Source organism: Barbus barbus, assembly GCF_936440315.1.
Source record: "Barbus barbus genome assembly, chromosome: 10".
NCBI classification, from domain to species: Eukaryota; Metazoa; Chordata; class Actinopteri; order Cypriniformes; family Cyprinidae; genus Barbus; species Barbus barbus.
The window spans coordinates 4,744,269-4,761,739 of record NC_136738.1 but is presented as its reverse complement, the minus strand read 5'-3'; the positions used below and the strand labels follow the sequence as shown (position 1 = coordinate 4,761,739).

At 41.1% G+C, this 17,471-nt stretch overlaps 1 protein-coding gene across 1 annotated transcript in view; it reads left to right on the top strand.

Annotated features, from left to right (window-relative positions):
• Window positions 1-17,471, top strand: part of LOC306876374 (uncharacterized protein) — a 57,125-nt gene that overhangs the window by 26,104 nt on the left and 13,550 nt on the right. Inside the window, exons 4-37 of the mRNA XM_079427479.1 lie at window positions 440-484; window positions 659-703; window positions 814-876; window positions 2,313-2,366; window positions 2,484-2,510; window positions 2,996-3,073; window positions 3,214-3,276; window positions 3,384-3,419; window positions 3,520-3,558; window positions 3,842-3,934; window positions 4,050-4,085; window positions 4,325-4,384; window positions 4,935-4,970; window positions 5,104-5,148; window positions 5,241-5,273; window positions 5,428-5,488; window positions 5,580-5,615; window positions 5,716-5,862; window positions 6,082-6,159; window positions 6,250-6,333; window positions 6,416-6,486; window positions 6,839-7,030; window positions 7,195-7,363; window positions 7,452-7,544; window positions 7,646-7,750; window positions 8,930-9,027; window positions 9,248-9,398; window positions 14,964-15,077; window positions 15,186-15,353; window positions 15,443-15,532; window positions 15,662-15,814; window positions 16,062-16,160; window positions 16,275-16,364; window positions 16,677-16,816. Of these exons, the coding sequence (XP_079283605.1) occupies window positions 440-484; window positions 659-703; window positions 814-876; window positions 2,313-2,366; window positions 2,484-2,510; window positions 2,996-3,073; window positions 3,214-3,276; window positions 3,384-3,419; window positions 3,520-3,558; window positions 3,842-3,934; window positions 4,050-4,085; window positions 4,325-4,384; window positions 4,935-4,970; window positions 5,104-5,148; window positions 5,241-5,273; window positions 5,428-5,488; window positions 5,580-5,615; window positions 5,716-5,862; window positions 6,082-6,159; window positions 6,250-6,333; window positions 6,416-6,486; window positions 6,839-7,030; window positions 7,195-7,363; window positions 7,452-7,544; window positions 7,646-7,750; window positions 8,930-9,027; window positions 9,248-9,398; window positions 14,964-15,077; window positions 15,186-15,353; window positions 15,443-15,532; window positions 15,662-15,814; window positions 16,062-16,160; window positions 16,275-16,364; window positions 16,677-16,816 (2,892 nt within the window). The remainder of the gene's footprint in view (window positions 1-439; window positions 485-658; window positions 704-813; window positions 877-2,312; window positions 2,367-2,483; window positions 2,511-2,995; window positions 3,074-3,213; window positions 3,277-3,383; window positions 3,420-3,519; window positions 3,559-3,841; window positions 3,935-4,049; window positions 4,086-4,324; window positions 4,385-4,934; window positions 4,971-5,103; window positions 5,149-5,240; window positions 5,274-5,427; window positions 5,489-5,579; window positions 5,616-5,715; window positions 5,863-6,081; window positions 6,160-6,249; window positions 6,334-6,415; window positions 6,487-6,838; window positions 7,031-7,194; window positions 7,364-7,451; window positions 7,545-7,645; window positions 7,751-8,929; window positions 9,028-9,247; window positions 9,399-14,963; window positions 15,078-15,185; window positions 15,354-15,442; window positions 15,533-15,661; window positions 15,815-16,061; window positions 16,161-16,274; window positions 16,365-16,676; window positions 16,817-17,471) is intronic.

Below are 17,471 nucleotides of genomic sequence, written 5' to 3'. Positions count from 1 at the left end.
CTTTCAGAGTTCCACTTAAACTCTCCACCTTCCCCAGCTCCACTTGTATAGATCTGCTACGGGTTATTATATATGCTACTTGTGCAGCAGTATGTCTGAAATATTCTCAGCACCATATTCGCAGCAAGTTCCTGTACTTGCTTTGCAGCAGCACCAATGATCTACAACTACAGTAATAACCAACAGCAGCAGCCAGGGCCATCCTGGGGAGGGGGGTGCAACAGGGCCCCTTGCCTGAGGGTTACTGACCATTTTATAAATGGTGACAAACACTTTACTGTTATAGCTATAACCCTATATTTATGTATAGTTATAACAGCAAGGTGACAAACTAAGTAATGGCCTTAGTTAGCAAATGCAACTTAGCAAAAACAAACATGAATTGCTTGAAGTGTTGAGCATGAAATGTTCTTTCAAATATTTTTCTGTGTTCCCCCAGGGAGATTCAGGGGATCCAGGAGCTCCAGGACTTAAAGGAAACAGAGTAAGTGTCCATAAATATCATACTAAATAAATATCTCTTGTTATAATATAGTCATATTCTATAAGGCAGCTAAATAAAAAAATGAATTAATTTGACATAATAACAACACTATAACACTGTATATACAATTAACTTTTACAGCATTATTTATCATAGAGATTTTTCTTCTTGTAGGGCCCATCCGGTGTGGCTGGTTTCCCTGGACATCCAGGTATTCCAGTAAGTTGAACTTATTTTCAAAGAAAATGGATCATCATTAATACATTTTAGGAAAAACATAAACTTTCTGCATCTCTATATGTTTCTGCTATTGCTTTGATTTTGTGCAGGGTCTTCCAGGTCTAGAAGGTGCACCAGGACCTCAAGGAATCCCAGGCTGCAATGGAACAAAGGTACACCATGTTTGTTGTTTTGATGCTTTTTTTTTAATCCTTAAAATGCAAAGTGAGCCTATTGGGTTGAGTCACTACTTCTACAGTCTTCAATTATTCAGAATATCCTGAGTGGGATTGAAGCCCTGTTTTAATTTTATTTCATTTTTCATAGTGCGTTTTCATTTTAAAATGGCATTTTAAAATGAAAACGCACCTCGTCTACACTGACGTTTTTACTGCATTTCAGAAACGATCTTCATCTACACTACACAACCTAAAACGCATGTCACATGACCATTCATGCAGGTATAACCATAGGTATAGGTAGATTCCATATTATTTAGATGGCGACGTGTCTGTGTGCTTGGAGCGGTCGAATGCAGTAGCCCCTCACTGCAGAACAAAGATGCAGGGGGCGGGGTTGGATCCACATCTAGGGGGTGGAGATGGTAGGTTTAGGAGTAGAGATGAGTAGGTTTAGGGGTGGGGATGGGTGGATTTAGGGATCAGGGGATGGAGACGTCTATTCTAACATGACAGTGCCTCTGTGTATAAGGCACAGTTCAAAAAGACATGATTGATTCAGTCAGTGTGGAAGAACAAGGTCTGCAGAAAACCAAGTCCTAATCCCAGCAGAACCCCTCTGGTGTGACTTTAAATGCAGACCTTGAGCCAAAAACTCATTACCAAACATAGATGATCATTGCTGTTTGGTGAGTTTTTGGCTCAAGGTCTGCATATAAAATCACACCAGAGGTGTTCAGCTGGGATCAGGACTTGGCTTTCTGCAGACCAGTCTAGTTCTTCCACACTGACTGAATCAATCATGTCTTTTTGAACCGTGCCTTATACACAGAGGCACTGTCATGTTATAATAGAAAAGGGTCCTGTCCAAACTATAAATGCTATAAATTACAAGCACACAATTCCCTAGAATATCATTATATGCTTAAACATTAAGATTTGTACTCATAGAAACTACTAGAGTAGTCAAGCATGTTCATTAGAAGGGGGTGACCCAATACTTTTGACAATATAGTGTATATGTAAAGTGGGAAGAGTTGGATCTAGATCCAATCAAACGCCCTGGATCTTGTGTTCTGCAGTAAGTACCATCTTGTTGAATGGGGAATCTACCCATACATATCTGTGGGCACAATAATGAGCATGATGTTATTGATTACACGGTCGTCAAGGATACGCAGAGAGAATATGGGCAACCACACCATCGTTTTCAAAAGTCTCTCTTTTGGTCCGTTTACACTGAAACGCAATCCTGGAGGTTTCCAACTAAAACGGGGTCTGCAGCATTTTCAAAAGTCTCTGTTTTCGACCTCGAAACAGGTGTAACCATAGCAAAAATTACTGTATTTAATTACTGTATGCGTTTTAAAACGAAAATGCGCTAGTGTAAACGGGGCCTGAATATTGAGGATTTATTTTGTGTTTTGCAGGGGGAGCGTGGTTTTGATGGAATTCCAGGTGTTCCAGGAGTGCAGGGACCACCAGTATGAGTAGTTTTATGTCATGTGTTACATTACGTGTTATAAGTCACTATATGTTGTTAATCCAGTCCAACAAAAGATTCCCAAATTAACAAATATTTTTTTCTGAAACTTTCTCAGGGTATTCCAGGTTTGAAGGGCGTAAAGGTACAGAGCAATTCTAACTTAGTTTTGCAATAAGTCATGAATGGCCATATGTTACAGTGATTTTACCACAAGTAGGGGGTCTTCTTAAATGGGCAATTCACCTTTGGCGTTTAATTACACTTGGCTGTCTATGAAGCAGAATTGCATGCTTTTTTAATATCATGGTGCGGTAACATGGGAAAAGAGTACAAATTAATAATTTACTGCAATATAAGTCTGGTTGAAAATTGGAAAAAAGTACAATGAAAGCACAACACGAAGCATGAAGAGTGTCTAAAACAACTGTAACCATGGTGAAATCCATATAACATACAGCCTCGAGTGCATAGTTGCTTTTATAAAATGGTGATAATATGGTAGAAGAGATCACTAATGATGTAATATAATATCACTAATGAACAGACAGTTATTACAAGTAGTATAGATCATTATCTATTGACATGTGTTTTGAAAATGGTGTGGTGAAATTTTTGTGCATTTCATAGGGAGATCCAGGTGGTGTTATTGGAGTACCCATCCCTCAAAAAGGAGACAGGGGCTTGCCAGGACAACCTGGTTCACCAGTAAGGATTTTAATGCACCTCTTTGTGTTAATGTTGAACATATGCGTCTACTATTTATATCTTCCTGTCTTGTCTGTTCTTGTATACGTTAACGTGTTCCATTGTTTCCAAACTTTATCTTATTGTATTTTATTTTTAAGGGGCTAAAAGGAAATCCTGGACAACAAGGGCCAATCGGCCCACTTGGAGTAGTGGGACCTCCTGTGAGTCTTAAGTTAAAATATCTAAAACAAATTGTAGCCTAAAGCACAACTAACCAATGCCAGTGAACTTGTTCCTGAATCTCACTCCGTACAATTTTTCTTTGAAGGGAAGGTCTGGCGAACCTGGCCAAAAGGGAGAGCCGGTAACTGGTTCACTCATCTGAAATCTTTTGAATATTTGATAACATCTGAGTCTAGACTTAGTGAAATGACCAGAGTCTGTCTTAACTGTCCTTGTTGTAGGGTGACAAGCTGACATTTGAGGGTGAGAAAGGACAAAAGGTGAGGAACCACAGGTTAAAAAACATCTGACATTAGAACCTATAGTGGCACTTGCAACATATGCTTCAGCCAGGTAAACACAAAGTAATAAACTAGATCTGTCTAAGTACTTCCTGCTAATGAACATTACTGGAGGCTGACAAAGTGATACAAACAATAAGCATAAGCATCGAACTCTGTACCCAATTTGCACCCCCCACCTGTTGCATCACCAAAGCTGATTGGCATCTTTACAGGTTTGGCCTCACTAATTATCATAATCATGTCCTATTTCTTTTTTCAGGGAGAAAAAGGTTTAACTGGTCCCCCTGGTCCACCAGGGAGATCAGAGGAATATGAAGGCCCTGGCACAACAATTTACATTCCTGGACCACCGGTATGGTATTATCAATATTTTTTCGTGTGTTTTAAGTGTCCAGATATGTGGTGGCTACATTTCTTTTATCTAAGTTGCATTGTTCAGTGTTCCGTGTGTCTTGCATATTTTCTAGGGTGAAATAGGCTCTAATGGAGAGAAAGGGGAAAGTGTAAGTGAAAGCACAACACTGTGGGCTCAAATACAAATAAATCATACAAGTTTTTAATTACACAATAATAATAATAATACAACACGTATGTATGTGTGCATGTCTGACCTGTAAAACAAAACCTTTGTATAAATCTTCGACTTTCTGAGTTTGTCTAATCATAGCTGCTTTGAAACTATATGTATTGTGAAAAAGGGGATAGCAAAAACAATTAATTTTGCCTTTGCCTCATTTCCAAGGGTGTTTGTGCACCACATCAACATGGAATCAAAGGTGAACCAGGACCACCAGGGCCAATCGTAAGTGACCTGTACAACACCACAAATATTTATTTATTGAATACATTTAGAATAAATCAGTCAGCTTTAACTCTTACATTCAGTGGAGTCCAAATGTCATACACCAAAATGTGCTTTTCTATTTTAATAAGAGTTTTTTTTCCTTATTAATTATATTATCAGCACAACAAGTTGAGTCAAAGGTTAATCTGAAGGAAATTGTAAAAGTTTGAGATTGCTGTAATATTTGCTTTGTCCCACTTTTGCTTTAGACAGCAGTACTCAAGCTGCATGAACTCCACAAGTTTGCAAAAAACCTGATGATCATCTTCATAGATCATCTTGAACCTCTTTACAAAGAGCCACATTATCAATGTCACTCAATTACTTTGTGCACTATTTCAAGGATAATAATCAGTCTTAAATAACTTCATTCATTTAAGCCATAAAGCATCTTTTAGGCCTCACTGTACATCTTGTTTTGTATTTGTAATGATTGTTGACCTACTATCTTATATGATAGTATTTTATATATTATGTGAAATCTGAACTTCACTTTATGTTTTCAAAGGGGAAACCAGGGAAAGATGGACAGAATGGAGAAAAGGTATGGTGATCTCGGACAGTGCCTTCAGATGTCATCTGCAATGTGTTTTTGTTAAATTTGATTGTAGTTAGTCATACAGTCTTATTTTAAATACTTTAATCAGATTCTTTTTGAATCACTTTGATTGTGATAGGGGGATCGGGGCTTCCCTGGTACTCCTGGCTTTGGTGGCTTTAAGGTACGAAATTATCTTGAATTATCATGATGTGCCTCTAGACATATACATTTTTTAATTTAATTTATTTCTGTTACGACTTTTGTTCATGTTAGGGGGACAAAGGAGAAAGAGGACCACCAGGATTTGTAAGTGGTTATCAAACTCCATAAAAACTCAGATAATGCCTGCTGTACTGAAACTGTACTGGAGACTATCAAAGCCACACATTACTTCCACTCCTGATTCACTTAAAACAATGTTATGGACTGGTAGTGGCTAATTATAATATTTATCTCACAGGGTGGTGGTCATCCTGGCCCTCCTGGTCCTCCTGGCCCCCCTGGAGCAGAAGGAGAGACAGGTGAAGTCTGAATAATGTCTTGTCAGTATCCGGTTGTCCTGTCAAATTCTGCAGTGTCTTTATTTGTTCATCTGTTTTCTTCATTCATCAGGTTATCCAGGAGAGCGTGGAGATCCTGGTCCCCCAGGTGAAAAAAGCACACTCTGATTAATTGTTAGAATTTGGTCAACATAATGTAGTTGTTTACAAAAATTATCCTTTTTCTTCATGATCATGGTTTACTGCAGGCCAGTATATTCCTGGTCCTCCTGGACCTCCTGGCTTCCCTGGAGAGATTGGTCAGAGGGGAGATAAAGGAGCTGATGGACTGTCTCTTGAAGGTCCAAGAGGAGCTGATGGACAACCTGGCCCCCCTGGACCGCCAGGACAGATCAGTAAGAGCCTCTTAAACAAAAGTAACTCTTTTTTTGTCATGCTGTAAAATCATTCCGCAAATCAGGGAAAGAATGAAGTGACCATGTTATTGTAAAGTGAGACTTGAGATATACATTTTAACTTAATCCATTGGGTGAAAGGCTAGTAGTGAGGAGAGGAAAAATATATTTTTTATTGTCCATTCCAAAGTGTCACTGGTGCTGTTATTTCTATTTTAGATAAAGACTGTAATGTTGAAAAAGGAGCTAAAGGACCTCCTGGATCTCCTGGGTTGCAAGGAGAGATAGGACAGAAAGGTGAGGAGGTTATTCAATCATCCATTTTTTTTTTTTTTTTTTTACTGTAGGTTTGGTTTCGTCCAAATTTGAGTTTCTCTGCTCTTTCAGGTGATCAGGGTGAAAAATGCACAGAGTGCCCTGTTTCCGGGCCACCAGGTTTGCCTGGTCCTGCAGGGCCAAAGGGTCAGCAAGGTGAGAAGCAATGAACAAGGCTTTGTTTTGGTATTTTTGTTCTTTCTGAGATTATGCATCACGCTGGATGTTTTCATTTTAGGTTATCCTGGACAAGCGGGGAGTAAAGGAGAGAAGGGTGTGACAGGACCTCCTGGGCCTGCTGGGATTTCTGTATGTATATTTTCTATCCTAATTAAACATTTATTACTTAGTATGTCAGTTTTTTTGTGGCACCCTGGATACAAATGCATCAGTAGTGACAGTGCACTCATCAGGGGCATTGCCATGGTTTCTGGACCCTGTGAAGAGCATATTGACTCGTGCCCCTTCGTGCTCCTTTCCCCCTTGGTAGAAATTGTGTTTGGGCCCTCTACCTTGTTGGGCCTTTGGAATCGTCCTAACCTTCCCCTCCATTATGGCGCCCCTGGTGACCACTATAAATGTGGATGAAAACACTACAGAATCCACTATAGAAATGTCAATATACATTTTACCTTTCTTTTTGCTTGTCCTTGAACTTTAGGGTCAAGAAGGCTCTCCAGGTTTAATGGGTGCCCCTGGCGCTCACGGTGAGCCTGGTGATGTTTATTTGGCACCAGGGCTGAAAGGAGATAAGGGTTTAGCTGGTACTACTGGAGACAGAGGATTTCCAGGTATTGATGGGTTCCCAGGAAAAGATGGCCGGCCAGGGCAACCTGGACCGAAAGGAGAGCCTGTGAGTACAAAGTCTGAAAGAACCACCAAAGCAGGCTTGTTGAAAGTTGAATCCACTTTTACATCTAATTTACAGTGTATCTGAATCCCAAATTCTATACTGCAATGTTTTATTAACCTTGGAATATCTGCTGTTTTTATTCATAAATATTTTTATGTAATTAGGCTAGATTTGGTATTAAGGGTGATCGTGGCCTGGATGGAGATCGTGGTCTTCCCGGCCCTCCAGGTGAGAGAGGTCCCCCAGGTCTTCCAGGCATAGGTCGGCCAGGTGAACCTGGTGAAAAGGGCTCAGCAGGTTTGCCTGGCACACCAGGAAGGCCAGGATTATCAGGTCAGTGATTTAGACTAAAAATGTGTTTATCCACTGGCTGTCATTGTTCTGCTCTTTAAAATAATCACAATCTCAAATATCTTTGTAGGAAATAAAGGTGAACCTGGTAAAATTCTAAGTTTACCTGGACCTCAGGGTGCCCCAGGACCTCGTGGAGATACTGGCAGGCCTGGGTTTCAAGGTAAATTCAGGTTATGCTAACGTGTCACGTGCCCAAAAACTGGACTCAGTGCTCTGATGCAGAGCTGGTTGTGCTAACATCTCTTTCACTTTATCACTCAGGTGACACAGGTTTTCCAGGTGAACGTGGAGTTCCAGGATTCCCAGGAGACAAAGGTGACGCTGGACTGCCAGGAATCGGCCTTCCTGGGCCCCCAGGACCAAAAGGCAAGTACCATATCGTTTCTGTTGGGAGGAATCCTCGCATCTCCAAAACCATTATTTTTCAGGAAATAAAAAAAAAACTGCATGTTTTTGGAGTTATTAAACATTGTATCGTTGTAAAGTTGGTATTATACCTTATATTGCTATCATATACTGTTGTGTACCAACATTAACACAACATTTCCCCAAAATCATGTTTAATTGGACAAGAGACAAGGCTTTAAGAGCTAATCAAAGCTAATGATTGTGGTTACATCTTCCTAAACTCTATTTTAAACGTTACAGCTATGAGTGATGCAATACCAAAATAAAACGATAAATTGACTAGGCTGTCTAATAGGCGTAAATTAATCTGAACGCAAACAAAGTCGGCGGTCTCGTTGAGCCTTTTGACAAGAGAAAAGGCTTCAATAGTTAACCAAAGCTAACGACTGTGGTTACATACATCTTCCTAAACTCTATTTTAAAGGTTTAAGAGCTATAAGTGATGCAATACAAAAAAACGATGAGCTGACTAGGCTGTCTAATAGGCGGAAATTAGCCTAATCTAAGATCGAGATAAAACTGTTACAGTATATATAATATATAAACTGTTATTATATAATTCATATAACTGAATCATGAATAAGCAGTGTTTTGAGGACATTTACCTCAGAGGACGTGTTGCTCGACGAGGATTCGTTGCGACTTTCAATCTTGAGGAGACATGAAGAACAGGCGGAGTTACGAGACTTCTCAGACAGTTGAAGTGTCCAATGGAGTTAAGAGATTTGCTCTCAAGTTATTTTCAACACTTTAGATTGGTTAATAATTTGTAAAAATAACAGACCCACATGGGGACTGACCAATAGCATCAATTTGTGAAAAAATATGAAATTGATAAAATTTGGACATAGGAAGTATAATTCTATGTCTAATGATTATGTCTATGATTGTCAAATTTTGTTTAAAGGTGAACTGCACTAATACTCCACATGTTTAACTATTAAACCTATTAAAGTTCATCATTGATAAAACCGCTATAGTGGCAAAGATTCTAGGTTTCCATGAATTCATATGTTAGTCTTTATTCTGGCTGACTGTAGTGAAAATTACTTTTGCATAAATGGGTGTCAAATTATGTTGAAATTATCTAATCTAGACTCTATCACCTTTCTAACTGTCCATATTTCCCTCTTCTAGGATACTCTGGGATTCCAGGTCCCACTGGGATTCCAGGAGAGCCAGGTCGACCGGGTCAGGATGGCTTCCCTGGTCGTGCAGGGACACCTGGGGAAAAAGTATGATAGTGGACATCATTTAAACTTTTTATGTATTATTGTTGTATAGAAAAGGGTAAGAAATTATTAGTGTGGTCAAACGATTAATCGTGACTACACAGTACACATACATATATTATGTAAACAATTTTTTTTATTTTGGATGCGGTTAATTGCGATTAATCATTTGACAGCACTAGAAATTAAACTTTTCATTGACCTTAAACTTTATCATATATAGGGTGAACCTGGCAGGGGTCTTCCTGGTCCTAAAGGTGCCATAGGTCAGCCAGGAGTGCCAGGATTTCCAGGGGAGAAGGGTAATCCTGGAATGTCAGGGGTTCCTGGAACTGAGGGACGCACTGGGCCACCTGGATTACAGGGAATCAAAGGTACATTTACTGTGTTGGCTTCTCATAATACTTTTGAATAGACTAATTTCCAGATGTTCTGAAAGTACTTCCTTTAGAGTTGACTAAGGAACATTTAGCAGACAAATTTGTTCATTGTAATTGAGTTCAGAAGTTGTGAATAAAAGAGTGAAAACATCTGAGCATTTGAAAAATATCCTGGTGGTTTTACTGATGCATTGCCAAAAGTAGAAAAAGATTTGTTGTGGCTTTACAAAAATTAACTGTCTGGGGAAACTCTTTGTTAATTTAAATAATTTGAAGAACTAAGGAAGATTACCCGAGGTTCCAGTCTTATTTCAGCCTAAACAATGGTGAGATTGATCTTCTCCTGGGGAAATTTTGACATAAAAAATTGGCAATTACAAAAATTTTTAAGGAAAGCACAACGACCAAACTTTCGGTCATACTGATGATTTTCAAAAATTATCCAGTCATTGCAGATAATGCAAACTGGTGAACTTTCACTGTGTTTTAAAAAGGGTGGACAAACAGGGTGGAAAACAAGTTGAACAGTGCTCTAAAGCAATGGGAAAAGATGAGAAAGGGCCTCTGACTGAAGACTAGTCATGTTCTGAATACTTTGCATAGGTTGTATCGTGCTTGCTTGAAGGACAATTGACAGTTTTCACGTGACGTCACACCCTTATAGGAACGCCCACCTGGAGGACAAAACGGAGCTTAGCTAATTTTTATGCAGATTGCATCAAGTAATAATGTAATAAAATGCAGATATTAAAAGGTGAGATTCAGTGGACACCTTATTGATGATGTATATTTTGTACAAACTATCAATAGAGCATTTCAGTAGTCCATTCTTGTAGTGACACATGCCTGGACAAGAAACTGTCAGATTTTCTTGAGTTGTTGAGTGGAAATCGTACTCGGTTACTAATGTAACCTTGGTTCCCTGAGATACGGGAACGGGCACTGCATTGCTAAGACGCTATGGAAAAAAGTCTCTTTTCTCCTAAACTGAAGGCTTTTACAATTACGGCTATTGGTTCGTGCAATATATTTAAAAACGGACCAATGGCTCAGCAGCAGTGCTACACGAGCCTATGGCCAAGAAACCCGCCTGAGCCTGCCAGAATGGGCGGGGCCATCTGGCTATATAAGCAGGCGTTTCACCATAGGATCCTCAGGTTACTTCGACTGAAGTTGTGCAGCTACATAGCACGGCCAGCAACGCAGTAGTCATTCCTGTATCTCAGGGAACTGAGGTTGTGTTAGTAGCCGAGTACGTTCTCTATCAATACTTCACTCATACTGCGTCGCTAAGACACTATGGAGAGGAATGACTAATATATGTAAACTTGCCCTAAGCACCTAAGGGGCCCAGAGAGACAAGCATAATAAAAAAGCGTGTTACGGCCAAAACCTGCTTAGAGCTGATCCTGCCTATGGCAGGTGTGTGTCAACTATCCAGAAAGGACCCTTGCCTGTAAGGCACAGACATGCAGGTTATAAAACCTAGCAAATGTGGACGGCAAGGCCCAGCCGGCCCGCCGCATAAATCTCTGCGATGGAAATACCACTAGAACATGCCCAAGAAGAGGTAACACCTCTGGTGAAGTGGACTCATACTCCAATGGGGCATTGCAGGCACAAGGAAGAGCATCAACTATCCACATAGAAAGTCTCTGCTTTGTGACTGGATGTCATTTGGTGCGGCCACCGAAACAAACAAAGTGTTGTTACAACTGTCTAAATTGGGCGGAACACTCAGTGTAAATTCTCAGCACCCTGACGGGGCAGAGCAGATTCAACTCCTGGTCCTCTTCTGAGGGAGGAAGTGCAGAGAGTGTAATAACCTGTTGTCTGAATGGCGTGGATAGCACCTTAGGTATATAACCAAGCCTTGGTTTCAGGATGAATTTAGAGTCATTGGGCCCAAACTCAAGGAAGGTAGGGCACACAGAGAGCGCCTGCAAGTCTCCTGTTTGCTTGACCGATGCTAATGCCAGAAAAAGTAGATCTTTTACAGATTTGATTGATATATCGCTCTTATCTGTATGATCAAAAGTGAGCCATTTAAGTTCCTTTACGGGTTATCACAAGAAATGCCACAAAATGCGCTGGCGCATTTGTCAACACCAGAGGGTTAAGGGCATAGAGGTGTCTTGAAGACAGAGCTCTAGCCTGAGAAATAGTGTTTAGAACACGCCCGGGGAGGTTTGCAGGCTCCCATCAAGAGGCCAGAAGTGCAGAGCCCACAGATTGGGCTGGAGGTGCCATATTGTTCTTTTTCACCTGAGAGAAGAGATCCTGCCTCAGGGGAATGGGCCACGGGGCTGCTACGAGCAGCTGAGACAGCTCTGAGAACCAATCCTGGTCTCTCCAGAGCGGGGCCACCAGGAGAACCTTGTGTTCTTGTTCCCTGACCGGCCTGATTACCAGAGGGATCAGTGCGATCGGGGAAAAAAACATAAATGAGGAGGTTGGGCCAGTTGAGTCCTTAGAATAATAAGTTGGGCAATAAGAGTTGTCTTCTGAGGTGAAGAGGTAGATCTCTGACTTTCCAAAGATCTCCCAGATTTTCTGAACCGTTTACGAATGGAGCATTCACTCCTCTGTGGGCACACTACTCCATGACAACATGTCTGCTCCATGGTTCAACTTGCCCGGTACATGCGCTGGTCTCAGCGAATGCAAGTTGAGCTGAGCCCATTCCAAGAGGCGCACTACCAGAATGAAGAGGCGCTTTGAGGAGAGGCCTCCCTGGCGATTTATGTAGCACACCACAGTCATGCTGTCTGAGCGGAGCAGAACATGGTGTCCCCTTAGGTCTGACAAGATGATTTGAAGGGCCCGACACACTGCCAGCATTTCCAGGCAATTGATGTTTAGCCCTTCCTCTACTTTCGACCAAAAATACGACCAGTTATAGTACTGGAGATGCTGAGGCCATGAGGCCCAGCATTTTCTAAAATGTCATGAGGGGGCGAGAGGCTCTGATTTTTATGTAGGTCGTGAGCTGCTGCATGGACAGAGCACGTTCTGGCGTGACTACAGCTTTCATTTGGGCTGAGTCGAAAACTGTACCCAGGAACGAAATTCGTTGACTGGGGTCCATTGCGCTCTTGGCACCCTGGTTAAGCTCCATGCGTGGCTTTCGAACTGCGCTCCCAAGCATTCATCTCGCAAATCTCTGTTCCCTTCTTAACCCTTTAAAACCGGATGTGTCAGCACCGACACAATTAACCATGCTGTGTTCATGTTATCATAACTCACCAACCATTTACATTATGAAAAAAAAATCCAATTGCTCCTAATAGTAGACAGCTTATGCTTTATGACAATCTATGGTTTATTACAGTAATTGCATGCTTTCCTTTAGTAAAGAAAAGGGGCACAGAGGAATATGACTGTTTCCGCAGAGTGCATGTCTATTTATAACCCTAGACAGCACATTGCTGTTGATGAGAGGATGATTGCCACCAAAGCCAGGATATCCTTCAAGCAATATATGAATGCCAAGCCTACTAAGTGGGGTATAAAACCTTTTATGTAAGCTGACGTGAACGGCTACACCATTTACTTCAAAATCTACACTGGGAAGTCAAAATTTGCATTTGGGAAAGGCCTGTCTTTTGACGTTGTCACATCATTGGTGAACCCGAGACTACCTGGGGTCAGGCTATGTCATTTACTGTAACAATTTATACACAAGCCCTCTACTCTTTAAACATCTGCACCAGCTGGGATTTGGTGCATGTGGAACTTATCGAGAAGCAGAAGTTTGAGAAGTGGATGGACACATTGGCGCATGTGGAACTTATCGAGAAGGAGAAGTTTGAGAAGTGGATGGACACAAGGGAGGTCTCCATGTGCACAACTGTCCACACAGTGTACTGTGGAGAGATTGTGCTAAGGTGGCAGATGACAGAGGATGGGCGAAAAGAGAGGGTCCGTGTTCCCAGGCCACCAGCAGTACAATAAGTACATGGGAGAAATTGATACCTCTGACCAGATGCTCGGAAAATGTCAGTGCACCGTAAAACATGGAAGTGGTACATGACAGTTTTCCAGCACTACCTGGACATTGCAGTGACCAACAGCTTAATTTTACACAAAGAGCTGTGTGCCATCCACCATGACAAGCACATGACATAGCAAAACTTTCAGGAGCTGCTAGCTGCTCAGCTCACAGGTTTTCTCCTGGATGGCAGCCCGAGAGATCATCTGCCTGTTCCTGTGAGTGACATTCAAGACCTTTCACAGAGGATCAGCATGGGTCGGCGCCGTTGCATACGATGCAAAAGGAGCACCCCATGGAAGTTCCAGGAATGTGATGTGGGACTATGCCTTTAGTTAGACAGGAACTGCTTCAGAGAGCACCACATTTAAATGACTGGACTAAATGATCCAAAAACACCTGGAGAACTGGGGTAAAGAAATGGCTCCTTAGTGAAAACTGTGCAATCCAGTGTCCCAAAAAGACTTGTATATATGTATTATAGTTCCTTTTTCTAGATTGAGGCATTCGATTCTTTCGTTCTTGAGTTTTCTGATTTTTTCTAAATAAAAAGCAGTAAAATTTCTTCCCACTTTTAAATTTTTTTGTCCATTTAATTTCTATTTGCAAACTCACCACACACAATAATGTACAATAACTGTAATTTCTTGGAAACCAGTAATTTCCTGAAAAAGATGCAACATCTTGCATTTGAAGATACCACGTTTTGTTATAATTTTATACTCAAAAAACAAAATGAGTGAAAACGGCCTATTTTAGCTTTAGGCTCTAAAGGGTTAACAAAACGGATGAAGTTATTCTCCTCACCCGCACCAACAAGGACTTTTCAAACTCTGCTGCACTGTGCTTCACTGAAACCTGGCTGAGTGAAGCATTCCAGATAATGAGCTTCATCTGCCGGGCTACCAGCTGTTCAGAGCGGATCACGTCGTGGAATTAACAGGGAAAAGGAGAGGTAGTGGATTGTGTTTCTACATCAATGAAATTTGGTGTTCAGATGTAACAACACTGAAAAAGGTATGCTATCCTAACTTCCACTTGCACTAACTTGGCCCTCTTCATAAACTGTAAACCGGTCTATTCCCCAGAGAGCTTTTCTCTTTCATTCTCATGAATGTGTATGTGCCTCCAGACACGTGCGTGTTACACCACAATAAAGGATGTATATCACTCTGTCCCACTAGCAGCTTTTGGGCTTTCTGATCACTGTTTGGTTCATCTTATACTGACTTACACGCAGAAACTGAAATCCGCTAAACCAGTTTTATGGACTGTTAAAAGATGGACTAATGAAGCAGAGCGACCTCACTGATTCGAGTGTTTTTGAATCTGCAGCCACCAATCTGGATGAGCTCACAGAGACTGTAACTTCATATATCAGTTTATGTGAGGATATGTGAATCCCCACCAGGACATTCTTATCATTTAATTAGTGTCAGACAATGATTTCAATGCCTCAAGTGTTTTCACCTCAAACTGGAAGAGATTGTTGAAGAAATGGATGGCATGAAATCAAAGGAGATGGGTTCAGTGGGTGTAATAACATTCCATTTATTTTGGATTTGCAGGTAATCCTGGACCACCTGGAGCTCGTGGTGCAGTGGGGCCACAAGGTCCTGCAGGGCTTGGAGAACCTGGAACACCTGGACCAATGGGGCCACCTGGAGGCCCTGGACCCTTTGGTGAGTTTTTCTATTGATTAGCACCCACAAAGATGTACAGTATACGTACACGCCTGCTTAGATGTTCACATCTTACATGGTTTGTAACAAGCTTTGATGATATCCTAGGTCAGATCGGTATAAAGGGTGAGAAAGGTTATCAAGGCCTTCCTGGTTTAGACATGCCTGGCCCTCCAGGAGACAGGGGTAGCCCTGGTGTCCCAGGTGTACCAGGATCTAAGGGTTTGCCAGGGGAACAAGGAGCTCCAGGAAAAGATGGCTTCCCTGGTGAACGTGGTGAGCACCCATTATTACTGGCGTTCTCCTTGCATGTGCTTGTATACCTTAAGCTGATTAATATTTTGATGTTTTTTTTGTTTTTTTAGGTCCAAAAGGAGAAATTGGAATCATGGGAATGACAGGCCTCCCTGGACTTTTAGGTGCTGTTGGAAACCCTGGAGAGCCAGGACCAAAAGGCAATAGAACACACATTTAAAACAATTCTTATTATTTGTACTAAATAAGATACTGTTATCTTACTTTGACTGGGGCACATTCAGAGTTCCATTAGCTGAATCTTTATGATGTTGTTCTGTCTCTTTCAGGTGACCCTGGTTTGACTGGGGTCAGGGGAGTGTTTGGTGATCCAGGTCCCAAGGGTGAGAGAGGAGAACAGGGTCTACAGGGGCCACCTGGAAACATGAGTGAGGTTGACATGGAACACATGAAAGGGGAGAAAGGAGACATCGGAGACAGAGGTACAGAGAGAAAGAGGTGTTGGTCATAGAGGTTTCAAGACCAAAACTATTTCTCCTATGTTTTGAAGATGATCTAAACAGACGCAATACAATAACATGAATCTTTGTTGTAGTTTTAAGGAAGCAGACATCTCTGCATTGTTGGCTTCCATTGGTGGCTGATCGTCATCAAATATTTTGCTGATTTATGTTGAAATTCAGTGAACTATAAACTTATTAATCTTTATATTTTAACCTTGTCTATCAGGTGATCCGGGTCCTACTGGAGAACAGGGGTTTCCTGGAACGGCTGGAGACCCTGGAATGCCAGGAAAAGATGGAATGCCAGGTTCACCTGGACAGCCAGGTTAGTTTCCAGGCAATAATCTGAAGTCAAATCAATAGTATAGTTGCTGTTAAGTAACATGATTCAATAATGTTATCATGAGGGCATTATTTGATTACTGCGGCTTCACTGCAGGTGAAAAAGGAGACTCTGGAGTTCCCGGGGAGCCAGGACAAACTGGAGAACCTGGAGACCCAGGTCCGAGAGGAGACATGGGATATCCAGGTAAATATAGTGCTCTCCACTTCTGCATGTGGTTTGATTTTGTGTTTATGTTTTTGAAAAACGGGTCTGCTGGGTATAATTTCCTGTATTATATACCTGCGTGTTGGTTGCATCACATGACTTTTCACAGTAAGATTTTTCAAATATTATTAACCAGTAAAGCAGTTTTGTTATATTTAATGATTTCTTTTTTAACCATGGTTGTTACATTAAGCTTTAGTGTAATTTTAATGTGAACAAATTATGGTAATGTTGTTTATGTCGTTTAATGAACAATTTGTGGTCATCAGTGAACATTTTGTGGTTCTTTAGGTTCAATGGGGCCAAAAGGTATTAAAGGTGTTGGTGGGTCACCGGGTCACCCTGGATTTAAGGGTGCTGATGGCTACAAAGGAGACAAAGGAGAGCCTGGTGTAGCAGGAATAGGCATCCCTGGTCCCCCTGGAGAGAAGGTTTGTGTTGTTGCATGAGTATAAATATCAAGTCTAAAAATTTGCACATTAATAATACAGTATATGTCTTCCTTGGTCTCAGCTTATTCTTATGGCCATGTTCACACAGCAGCAGAATATGGTTGTCAGTCATGTATTTGTGTGCCATCTGAAAGTTTTATATCCAGTCAGTTTTTCTCATCAGAGCCACTCCCATGACAGTTGTGTTGGTTACACTTTATTTCGATAGTCCACTTTAGACATTCTACTAACTATAAGTAACTTTGTAACAACATGCCAACTACATGTCAACTAATTCTCATTAATTTGCAACTACTGTACATGTCTACTAACTCTCAGTAGGGTAGCTTTAGGGTTAGTAGAATAAGAAACTTGCAAAGTTTCTCATACTCAGTATGTTGTATGTTGTGGACCCATCAAAATAAAGTGTTAGAAGATATTAAGCAGACAGTCTACTAATAATCTAATGACTGCCAGTTGACATGTAGTTGCAAAGTTACTTACTGTTAGTAGAATGTCTAAAGTGGACTATTGAAATAAAGTGTTACCGTTGCGTTTTCTGCACATGACTCAAATGCTCTACTCTCCACCCAAATATAAAAGCTGCAGTCGGTTAAATAAGACTTGACGGATGAATTTGCAGCTCGATTGGATG